Source organism: Nyctibius grandis, chromosome 6 (genome assembly GCF_013368605.1).
Source record: "Nyctibius grandis isolate bNycGra1 chromosome 6, bNycGra1.pri, whole genome shotgun sequence".
Taxonomy (NCBI): domain Eukaryota; kingdom Metazoa; phylum Chordata; class Aves; order Nyctibiiformes; family Nyctibiidae; genus Nyctibius; species Nyctibius grandis.
The window spans coordinates 3,469,708-3,482,015 of NC_090663.1; the positions used below are offsets into that span (position 1 = coordinate 3,469,708).

The window sequence follows — 12,308 nt, forward strand, 5'->3', positions numbered from 1 at the left end:
CTCCACAGGGAGAGGGTCTAGGCTTGCCAGGCTTCCAAACATGGTCATTAAAGTGTGGAAAGGCCTGGAGGAAAATTGGCCAAAGGGTGAGGCAAGGAATTGTAATGTTCCCTGTGCCTAAAATGCTTAAAGAATTACAGTGTGCGAATCGTTGTGACTCCGGTGATCCGAAGATTTTAAGATCACTGTGTCCCGTGCATCAGTGTTATCATTAGAAACTTATCACAAGACAGGCCAAACATCCTGCCTTTGTCCCAGGGATTGTTGGAAGCTACAGCTATGCCTAATACTCTTGCAAACATTAACCAACAGGTCCCGAATCTAAAGCTTTGATAATCACATCAAGTGAATCAAACACAAGTGTCTCATATCTTGGCATTTCCCTTTTCTCTCTCCTTCAGTTCCTTCTCTATTGGGTCCTCTCACCTCCTGCAGATTGTTAGCTTGCTGATTGCTGACTGTTTGACAGCATGTTGAAAGCTGCAGACAGCAGAAATAGCTGCCAAAAGTTTTTCGAGGCTCCTCATGGGAACATTTTTTAACATTGGAAAGAGCATCTGATTAACATAGCTCCAGCTTCGGTTGTAGTAGCACCAAGCAGCCAGTCCCTGGCCAGTGAAGTGGGTTTTAAATGATAGAAAACAGTCAGAACTGTTACCCAGAGTCACACAGAAGCAAAGACACCATCTCTGAACTCTGGCTGATGCTACCGTGGCTGATGCAACCAAAGCTGATGCAGCTTGTTATCATGACAAAATAGTTTCTCCGGTTGGAAGGAAGGCTAAGGATTGATTTTGTCAGATCCTATGGCCAGACACTTCTTTACTAGCAAAAATAATGTGGTTTAAGAGTGGGATTCGGGACTCCCAGCTTGTGCAGCTCCTCTGTGCCCTTGCAGTGTTGTGCTGTGGCAAAATGAGCTGCTCTGTGGCAATGTTGCTTTTGTGTTGCTTCTCCTTAGGTAGAGAGTTGTGAGAGCAGCTCCCACAGCATGGATGAAGTCTCGCTCAGTGAATTTGGGGAATGGACCGAAATCCCCGGGGCTCACCACATCATTCCTTGCGGTTTCATTAAAATCGTGGAGATTTTGGCCCGCTCCATTCCCGAGTCTGTCATTCAGCTCCGCAAGCCGGTCAAGTGCATCCACTGGAACCAGTCGGTCAGCAAGGAGATTGAGAGGGTGGCTGACCACAACAGTGACCTCCCCGAGGAGGACAAGGGCTCCAATGTCTTCGTAGAGTGCGAGGACTGTGAGTTCATCCCAGCTGACCATGTCATTGTGACTGTGTCCCTGGGAGTCTTGAAGAAACGCCACGAGAGCCTTTTTCATCCCCGCTTGCCCGAGGAGAAGGTGATGGCCATTGAGAAACTAGGAATCAATACAACTGACAAGATTTTCCTGGAGTTCGAAGAGCCATTCTGGAGCTCTGAATGCAACAGCATCCAGTTTGTTTGGGAAGATGAGGCAGAAAGTGAGAGCTTGACTTACCCTGAGGAGCTGTGGTACAAGAAGATTTGCAGCTTTGATGTACTGTACCCACCAGAGAGGTACGGCTATGTCCTGAGTGGCTGGATCTGTGGAGAAGAGGCTTTGATTATGGAGAAGTGTGATGATGAAACGGTGGCAGAAACCTGTACCGAAATGCTACGTAAATTTACAGGTTAGCCACGCTCTGGTTCCTTTGGTGAGTGGAGAAGAGAGGGAGAGTGGGGCTGGGGTGTTGAATAACCACTAGGAAGGAAATGCGCTAAAGTAATTTTTAGTTCTTTGGCATTTTATATCCCTTTGAATGGGCTGTGCCTGTGCTTCCAGCATACCTCCTGCTTGGGTGTGCCTGAGAGCTATTTATACAGAGGGGCTGATAATCAGCTTAGGAAGTGGTGGGTAGAAGTGCTTGAGGATTCCACATCCTCTGCTTTATTTAATCACAAATAACTCTTTAGCAGCTGGAACTGTCAGGCTCGGGGCTCCTGAGGACTGAACTCAGCTGTGGAAAGCAGCATAGCTCTTCTAGAGCCAGTGGAGTTGAACCTGTGTAGATCAGCTGAGTTGTGGTGGTTGCATCGCATCCCTGACTTCCATTCAACATGAGGCTGTGTGGAAATCTCATTGGCCTGAATTTCCAAGTATCCATTGATCTTGAGAGTTTCCATTTTCTGGGTGCCTCACCTAACCCTTCCTGGACTTCACAGGTTTCACGTGTACTGAGCACACATCACATTAAAGGCAGCAGTTGGAGCAAGACAGATCTTATGTGTGCTATGCTGAGAAAATCCAAGATGAAATCACTAGAAGCAGTACTACTTGAACACACTGGGCCTTAGTTTGTCTGCAATCACTTCTATAGAGCTTGTGCACCTTCCTAAGGAAGGGGCTTTTTGTCTCCACAGAGTTCTTTGAGATCCTCTGATGGGAGACACTGTACAAGTGCAAGTGTAAGGTAGTAACGCTGAAAGAAATAGGAATTGACTCCCTGTCAGTCTTGAAATAAGGATTTTGGATTTATACATAATTACAAGAAATTATAAGAGCAACACCCTCCAAGATTAGATGTATTTTATGCTATTCTAGAGATGGGTCCTGTGATTAAACTATTTATATCTGCCTGCTAGCTCGTGTTAGCCAAACCTCAACACCCAGTGGGTTTCCAGCCTTACCACTTGTCTGTGGACCTCCAATTAACTGGAGAAATTTTCCTTCACAAGTGCAGCTTTCCCCTGTGCTTACAGACCATTTGCTACCAACAACACATAGATCTAGAGAAAGGGTCCTGAAAGCTGAGGACTACCTGCATAACTGGCTGCTGAGGTTTTACGTCTTACTACTCTCTTCAGAAATCATAGGATAGACTTTGGATTCAGAAACCCTAACGCAGAGACCAAAACTGAATCCTTGTTTCAGCTTGTTTGTGTTGTGTTTATGTTGGGTGGTGAACCTATGGCTCGCCTGCAGAGAAGTGGGATGAATCAGTGAATGCTGGGCTCTGGGCAGCTTCCGCCTCCTGAGCTGTTTGTTTTCAGTGGTGTTGGGTATCCCCACGTTATGTTGCAATGTCAGTACATACACGCCTTCTTTCCTCCTGACCTCAGCAGGCCAGCTGCTGCCCTACACAGGCATAGCAGGAGGCTCTTCTCTTTAAGGCCAAGTTGTTCCAGTGCTGACGTCTCCCAGAGCATATAAACAACCTTGTTTGTTGCAGCTCCTCATGCTTAAGACCTCTTTTTTCTAAAACGCCTCGATTAGTCAGTGGGAATTTGGCTCTTCAGTTCCAAGTTTGGCAGATAGGAGTGTACTCTTCCTCTTCCTTCTTGGGGTCCTTTAATGTTGTTATTGTTTGCATGTGTTGGATGTTCCTCTTTTCCTCCCAGTATGGAAATATGTTGGCACTGGCTCACTGGTATGTGCTGCAGTTGCTGTTCCAGCTGATACTGCACCTGGTCGCTATCCATCAGCCTCTTCAGCAGTATGAGCTCTGTCTCAGCCTTCTGCTAATCCTGGGTTATCTAACCCTGGAGGATTTCAGAGTGAACTTACTAGGGCCTTGCCCTGCAATGAGCATTTTGTGCATAAGCTGACACCTCTCAGCTGCTCGAAACTACCAGAAGAAAACCTGTCCTTGGAGCACCCATTACGCAACACGACCTCTTCCACTTCCTGCCCAAAAAACTTGTTAGTTTGTAGAAAACCTTTTCACAAATCTGCCAGGATGGCCTTGCTCTGGTAGCTGGGTTTGTCCTGTTACCCTTGCTCCCGTTTTCCCTAACAAGGTCACAGAAGAAGCAATACCTCAAGGTGCCAGGCAGGCTGAAATACCAGAAGCCTGCCCAGCTCTCCATGCTCCTACTGTCTTCTCCACTAATCTGTTTCACTGGGAGTGTGAGAGAGGGTTAGACCAGCTAGGGGATGGTTAGGGGGGGACAAAGCAGCCTTCTGTCTGTGATCTAACTGTAGTCATTTCTGAAAATGACTGGTCTCCTCTGGTCCAATTAGCAACACCAAATCCAACTTTTAAAGCGTTTCCCACCACCCAACTTCATGTAAGTCAGCTAACTGAGTTGGGAAACTGGTCCTTCTAGGATCCTAAGCTCAGTGAGAAGAAAGACTCTTCAATAAGGCAGTTCAGATCTTCCACATCTCACTTGGTGCTCTGTGATATCTTCTGAAGAAGCTTGTCTCTGCTGAGTATAGAGAGAGACTTATATTCAGTAATGAAAGTAGATTGCATGAAGCTTTTAATGTTTACTTTGCCTTTTGTAGCTTTCATGTTCAGGGTATGAAATCCCTCATGTTCTTATTTCTTATTTTTCTATTAAAGAATTAATGCATTAGCCAGGTGGGTTCCCATTTTCAGCTGTGTTTTCCCAGTCCATTGCTCATGGAGGTATTTGCTTTGGCTTCAGAGGGTGTTAGACCAGTCCTGCGTTAAATCCATTCTTTTAGACTCATATTGAGAATTTCTCTCTGGGAGGCGACCTTAAATTTCCCATACAGGTTAGTGTTGGGGATTATCTGGCTTTGCTGTGAAAAGCTCTGAGGATTGGTCTAACATAAGAACCATTGACAATTACTGCTTTTCACAACTGGATGGCTGAAAAGCAGTGTCCTCTAAATCTGATCAAATGGGATGCTTTCAAACTATTAGAAGTCTTGCTCTGCTTGCTTTGTTGGCTAAGCTCCGAGTGTCAGAAGCCAGAAGGCAGTAATTGCAGATCTGCTCGCTTCTGAAGGACTCGCTGATTTGTCAAGCTGTGGCTGGAGATGCCCTGAGTTGTCATCCCTGTCCTCCAGCTATTTCTCTAGAGGGGAACAGATCTCTTTTAGGTTCTACATCATATCTGCCAGCCCTGTGCAGATACCTGGGATATACCCTAATGTCTCTCTCGTGTCTGTAGACATAAAGATGTGTACCCTCCTATTTGAGTGAAGGCTAAGGTCCTTGTTTAGCCATTTTATCTCTTTGGACAGTGGAAACTTCACAGAGTCACAGAGTGGCTGGGGTTGGAAGGGACCTCTGGAGATTGACTAGTCCAACCTCCTGCCAAAGTCGGGTCACTCAGAGCACGTTGCACAGGGTTGTGTCCGGGTGGGTTTTGAATATCTCCAGAGAAGGAGACTCCCCCGCCTCCCTGGGCAGCCTGTGCCAGGGCTCTGGCACCCTCACAGTAAAGAAGTTTTTCCTCATGTTGAGATGGAACTTCCCATGTTTCAGCTTGTGCCCGTTGCCCCCTATCCTGTCACTGGGCACCACTGAGAAGAGTCTGGCCCCCTCCTCTTGACACCCACCCCTAAGGTATTTGTAAGTGTTGATAAGATCCCCCCTCAGTCTTCTCTTCTCCAGACTAAACAGACCCAGCTCTCTCAGCCTCTGCTTGTAAGAATCACAGAATCACAGACTGGTTTGGGTTGGAAGGGACCTTAAAGATCATCTAGTTCCAACCCCACTGCCACAGGCAGGGACACCTTTCCACTAGACCAGGTTGCCCCAGTCAACTTAGAAGTTTCCACATCTGTATTAATTGTTACTTTTATCTGTAGGCAAAGGCACATGTTTACCCATCTATTTAAGAGCAGATTGAGAAAGTCCAATTAAATACGCTCCTTGAATGAGTGTGGCCCTCCCAGTCTTTGTAGTTTCTGTCTTGCAAACAACAGTTCAGGATCAGAGCTTGTGTTATGTGTTCTCGTCTGACCTTCAACCGAGCTCCTTCTCTCTGTGTGCAGCAGAAATGAGGATCTCCTGATTTTTCTCTTAAAAACAGCCCCTCACATTCAGAGGTGCATAAATGCAGAAGCGCAGGGGCACAGTAGTTGCACAATGGACACTTGCATCACGCTCATGCAGTCTGATGTGTTGAGGAACCTTAAGGGAGCTCACGAGAGATGGTACATCTGCACCCCACAGCATGGTGCTAGGGAGGGAGACTGGCTTCGGTCCTGGGAGCTGTGCAGCTGCGATTTGATGTACCCAGGCTCCTTAGCCCTGCTCCACGCTGGCAGCTGGCTCGGGCATTTCTGCATGAGCTCTGCCATCTGCCCAAGGCCACGTGCTTCACGTTGCTGTGCTGCAGTTTCCCTTGTGATGAAGTTGCTACGTGAAGAATAATCCCCTGGTAGGAAGGCTGGTGTTTACCTGCTTGTATACACAGTACAAGGCCATCCATGGGAAACACTAGAGAGAGACAAAGCTGTTGCTTTTACCAGTCTGAACGATTGCTCTATTAAATATTACTGGATTTATGCAATTGTTGATTGGGCTGATGACTCCACAATCTCTTTTGTTAATGAATTTTAGTCTCTTAGCAGATCTGTGGCCTTATCTGCAGGCTGACAAGCTTTCATCTCATTGCTTTGTAACACTGTGTGTTCCTAATGTTAATCATCTTTTTATCGACATCTTGTCGGCTCCTGCATTGAAAATCTTCTGGGTACCTTGACAGTGGAACATGAGAACATGCACCAGCTACAGAAGAGGCACCACCAGCCCACTGCAGAGACTCATGTTATTTGAAAATACATTGTGTGATTATTTTTGTGTAATGCAACGTGATGGATGACTGCTTTGGCCCTGTTTGGTGCTGTGTTGTCTAACAGCTTTCATGGTGTGTTCTCCTGGGTTTTCCCACAGCCCTTAAAAATAAAACGTGATAACTAATTTCCTTGACGCACTGAGAGCTCCCTCTTCTCAGACTCCCTTGGGCTTTTCACTTCCACCCCAGGCATTCCTGCTTTGAAGATTCTCGGGGGAGCATATTTTGGAGGCTTTGTTATGCTAAGTTCTTATTCCTGAAACAACATTCATTTGTAGGATGTGTTTTGTTTGTAGGGTATATTTATTTGCTAGTCTGTGCCATATTTTGATCTAGGGGTTAGTGGTTAGAAAGTGTTCACAGTGTACTCTGGCAAGCCATCCAGGTGCCTTTGCTCTGAGCCTTGTGTTTCACTGTTCTGGTTCACACACAATACTCCTAAAAACAGTAGCTGAACCAGGGAAGTCATCTGTTCCTGATTTTAAGGAATTAAAGGCATGACTAAATGGTTGTTTAGTAGGACTAAATAGTGGAGTGTCTAACTAGTCTTTACAGTTGGATGTCTTCCTCTCTAAGCCCTGATGAAGAAAGTGGGGGAATTTGGATCATCTTCATAGCAGGCTAAGCATGCTGAAGCGTTACAGAGTCGGGGTCTGAAGAAGGCACAGGAACTGTGCAAGATGAGAACATGTTTCGATTACTCTTGTGTCTTGTGCTGACAATCTCCCAGACTCCAGTAGCTGAACCTTGCCTGGATATGTGAGGTTGTCTCAGGGGTGGGTGTCAGCTCTCCTGCAGAGAGAATTTATCTTCAGTGAATTTCTCCATGTCCCGTCTCCCCATTCCTCTCCTGCCAAGCCAGATATGATCAAAGGATGCCAACAAAAAATCGGTCAATGACACTGAGGTGGTCTCAAGCCAGCCTAGCAAGAGGCTCTATTGTATGACCCTCTCTGTTTCAGTTCTACCTGAGGCTCTTGTGCCACTATCAGATGGGCTGCCTTGCCCACAATCCTGGATCCCATGTGCTCCTGTACTCTTTGGGATGGGGACAGTGGCTGATGATGGTTCACTCAAGTGCCCCTAACCTCTAGGTCCTACATCCTCTTAGCAGTGGAAATCCTACAGCAATCTAGAAATCCTGCTTCCATCCTCAAAAGCCTTCTTTCCGTGCCATGTGCATCCCACAGAATGGATCTCTTGGATTTTAGGTTAATTATGGGGAGTGTCTGAGTAGCAGTTGGAGTGAGTAATGCAGGTTTTGAAAACTTTCTGTCAGGTTTTCCTATGCCCCTGCACAATGAGGATTTGCCTTCTAACATCCTTATCTCCGTTCCTCTTTAGAGGCACACCTCACACAAGACCACGTAAGCATCCAGTTTAGACTGGCACCCAATAAAATGCCTAGGTGAGATGAATCATGCACTTGATCACCACCATGGCAAACGAGACCAGGAAGTGTTCTGTATTTTCAACCAGTGTCCAGCGTTCCCTGAAGCTCCCCAGTCTTTTAGGAACGTAACCATTTTAATGGTCTTTCCCAAAATGGAAGGCTGCAGCTGAGATTAAAAGGGATGCTTATTTCTATTATACAGATACTTACAACTCAGAAGAGAGATCTGGTTTAGGGCCACTTCCCTGTAGCCTGCAGGCTCTGCTAGGATGTATTCTCAATAAATCAGACTGAAGACATGCCACCTCACACCTTGCACAGACAGTGCCATGTTTTTTCTTGGACACAGTCTTACTTTTTGTCTTCTCCTGCTTTCCACCCAGGGAATCCAAACATTCCGAAACCTCGCCGCATCCTGCGGTCCTCCTGGGGCAGCAATCCCAACTTCCATGGATCCTACTCTTACACCCAAGTTGGGTCTAGTGGGGCTGATGTAGAGAAACTCGCCAAACCACTGCCTTATGCTGAAAGCTCCAAAACTACTGTAAGTATGGTCCGAATCGGTTCTGTGGCAAGAAGGCTGACATGATGCTGGGCAGCGGGTTTTCTGGGAGGGAGGTTGAAAGAGACAGTCTCTGTTTGGGCCTCCAGTAGTGTGTTTTCTAGTTTTTTGTTCCTTCCCCGTTTGGACAAATGATATATGTAGGATTTTACCTCTTCAATGTGTCAGAGGTGCATATTAGGAGATATTTCTGTGTTGGCAGTAAAGGGTGAGGGAGGCCCAGTCCTTGCCTTGGGGGACTCATGCATTGGCAGGGGACAATAAATTTACTCCTCAAACGCTGCCTTTGCTTTCTGAATATAGCAAGGAGAGCAAGAGCACACATGCAGATAGTTACTACAGCTCAGCTGATGAGCAGCAACATACTAAGCAAAACTCACCTGGTCATTCAAGGTTATGTGTCCAAATCCAAAGCCAATGGCTGATGAATCACAGAATCAATCAATCAGGTTGGAAGAGATCTCTGGGATCATCGAGTCCAACCATTGCCCTGACACCACCATGGCAACTAGACCATAGCACTAAGGGCCATGTCCAGTCTTTTCTTAAACACCTCCAGAGATGGTGACTCCACCACCTCCCTGGGCAGCCCCTTCCAATGTCTAATGACCCTTTCTGAAAAGAAATGTTTCCTAATGTCCAACCTGAACCTCCCCTGGCGAAGCTTGAGGCTGTGTCCTCTTGTCCTATGGCTAGTTGCCTGGGAGAAGAGGCCGACTCCCACTCCACTACAACCTCCCTTCAGGTAGTTGTAGACTGCAATAAGGTCTATGCAGCCTCTAAGCATCTGACCAGTCCATTTCCTCAACCCAGAGCCTGACCCCACCACTGAATTTTGTTCAGCACAGAAATCTATTAAAAAAGATAGCAGAAACTTTAGGAATCTTTCTCTGTAGTTCCTGGGGAAGGGAGGTACCTGAAATGGCAGGGGGGGTGGAACTAGATGATCTTTAAGGTCCCTTCCAACCCAAACCATTCTGTGATTCTATGATAAATTCCTGCCTCAGAACGGAGTTGGCAGCAATTTTAGCAAGCTCCTAACTATTGATGTAAGAGATAAGACACTGTGTCTCACCCTGTGGGTTTTGAGACATGACTATTTTCCCTTCTGAAATTGCTGTAAAGAAGAATAAATCCTTAATGCCTCAAAGGCTGAAGTGTAATTCAGGGGAGCAAAGAGAGGAGTCAGCAGAGAAGCAGAGTGCTCAGTGACTCGTGTAGCTTTGTTTGAGGTTATTGGAGCTGTATCTGGCTCTGTGATGGTGCCTCAGCCCTGCAAACAGCTCTGCGCAGGCATAGCAACGACAACAAGCTTGACATGGGCAGGCACGGGCTGTGCCTGTCCCCGTGGTGCACCACGCTGGGGTTTGGAGAACCGGCAATCTAAAGGTGTCAGCTCATGGAGATGTGGGAGGGCACAGAAAGTTTTGTCTCCTTTTAGCCTCATGTCTGCTTTCCAGTAAGTGCTGCTGAGCTTTTCTGCTTTCCTCATCCTCTCCAGCCGATGCAGGTGATGTTTTCAGGGGAGGCCACTCACAGGAAGTATTATTCCACGACCCACGGTGCTGTGCTTTCTGGGCAGAGAGAGGCCGCTCACCTCATTGAGATGTACCAGGACCTCCTGCAGTGCCGGAGCTGAAAGGCCCAATGTTTGTGAACACCACCAACTCCCAAAGCCTTGTACAGGTGTGTGGAGGGGTTCTTTTTTAATTTCAGTTCACAGTAGAACAGCCTTTATCTTTTTCTATTAAAATAAAAAAAGCCCTAACTGTTTAAAAAAGTTAAGTCATCAATAGCTTCTTTTCTGTGTGCTGCATTGTTAACAGGGAAGGGTGCTCCTTTTGTCTGGTAAACTGTTTCTTTGTCATTTTAATTCTAACTTCACTTTTGGTGCCTATCATATTTTCTTTTTTCTTTCTGTATTGTAAGTGCCTTCTATACTAAAATAAATGTTGTAATAAAAAGACTGGATGCTTTGGTACTTCCTGGACACTTCACTCAGTAACTTGTGACTCTCTTATGCAACGTTGTAAAAACAGGGGTTTTCTCCTTTCCTACAAAATTTGGAGTAGGAGGATTTGAGAGTGATCTGGAGCACCTCTCTTATCAGGAGAGGCTGAGGGAGCTGGGTCTGTTCAGCTTGGAGAAGAGAAGACTGAGGTGGGATCTTATCAACACTTACAAATACCTTAGGGGTGGGTGTCAAGAGGAGGGGGCCAGACTCTTCTCAGTGGTGCCCAGTGACAGGACAAGGGGCAATGGGCACAAACTGAAACATGGGAAGTTCCATCTGAATATGAGGAGGAACTTCTTTCCTTTGAGGGTGACAGAGCACTGGCACAGGCTGCCCAGGGAGGGGGGAAGTCTCCTTCTCTGGAGATATTCAAAACCTGCCTGGACACGACCCTGTGCAACGTGCTCTGGGTGACCCTGCTTTGGCAGGGGGTTGGGCTGGATGATCTCCAGAGGTCCCTTCCAACCCTTAACCGTTCTGTGATTCTGTGGATACTCAATGTGCTGATTAATCTTAACTGTTCGTTCAAACAACCTTAGAGGCACAGTCATTTGCCTTGTCCAGATTTCTGTATCACTACATATTTCACTGTATGTCACCTGTCGGTCAGCTTGAGCAGCTTTGTGCTTCAGGAAACCTGCCTATAATTTCATGGGGGGGAATTTGTCTTCCCCCTGGGTTCACTCGGCCAGTCCGTGGGAAGTTATCAAAGGAATCGCAGCGCTGCAAAGCAGAGAGACAGCCTTGATGAAAGCAGTGTTGGAGACTGTGTCCATCTTTGGTCTGGAATAGTATCTTGGTTTTGAAGGGAGTGCCCCAGTCATTCCCACTTTTCAAAAATCAATCTGGTTCACAAAATGGTTTTGAGGTGCACAAGTTAGGTTTCTCTCTAAGGAAACTAAACCAGAAGCATTTCTCCAGGAACTCCCCAGGTATAGTGCAGCCCGTAAAAAGAACATTAAAGTCTCAATTGCCACTTGTCCTTCAAAAATTCTTGAACCACGTTGTGGAAGGAGCGTTCATACCTGTGCACCAGACTAAAGTGGAAAGTAAAGCCCCCAAACTACCTTGGTAATGCAGATACAGCTGGTGTGTAAGTCTACGGCTGTAATTGGGGCAGCTAATCCAAGTGGAAAACACCATGCAGTGTGTGGCAAGAAGAATGATGAGAAGCAGCATTCTTCAACTACCTCTGTGATGAAACTCCATCTTTTGTTGGACAGCAGTACCCAAAACAGGTAAGGTTTTCAGCCCCCACCCCCAGAAAAGAAGGTCCAAAAGTCTGAATGACAACACTGATGTTGAAGAGTTTTCTCAGGCAGGTCGAGGCCATTCCCACTAGTAAGGAATTTTGAAGGTGTGTAAAAGCTTGTCTCAGTCATGTTACATCTGGATTAAAAATATATTTTCCATGGAGCCTGCACGTAGTACCTGACATGGGCTTCAATTAAAACTTCTTAAATGCAATTATCACCCTGGGTTCTCTCTGAAGAGCTGAGACTTGAGGATACAGCTTGGAAAGCTTAATTTTCCCTGTTGGGATGCTGCATCTCACACTAAAATGATTTTTACTTTTTCTGAGAGGAGGTGGCACCGCAGAACCTCTGATACACAGTGAGTATCCCCATGTCCTTCCCTTTATGTTCAGATTGGGCCCAGTTGTGCGTAGACGTGCATGGTTTATCAACAAGATTCATTCTCGTGTTAAACTATTTCTGCAATAAAGTGAAAGGCTGGGAGATGCTGTTTTAGGGGACTGCCAGACCAGCCAGGGTTTGAAGGCTGATTGAATAGATGTCCTTCCTTCCTTT

General features: G+C 46.3%; 1 protein-coding gene across 2 annotated transcripts in view; it reads left to right on the forward strand.

Annotated features, from left to right (window-relative positions):
• Nucleotides 1–10,411, forward strand: part of SMOX (spermine oxidase) — a 57,028-nt gene extending 46,617 nt beyond the window's left edge. The window contains exons 5-7 of one of the 2 annotated variants that reach the window (XM_068403654.1): nt 962–1,661; nt 8,305–8,465; nt 9,985–10,411. In XM_068403654.1, coding sequence (XP_068259755.1) covers nt 962–1,661; nt 8,305–8,465; nt 9,985–10,122 — 999 coding nt within the window. In that variant the 3' untranslated portion in view covers nt 10,123–10,411. Of the gene's footprint in view, nt 1–961; nt 1,686–8,304; nt 8,466–9,984 lie in introns of those variants that run through there. The other variant, XM_068403655.1, reaches the window with a different exon arrangement.
• The last annotated feature ends 1,897 nt before the right edge of the window (nt 10,412–12,308 follow it).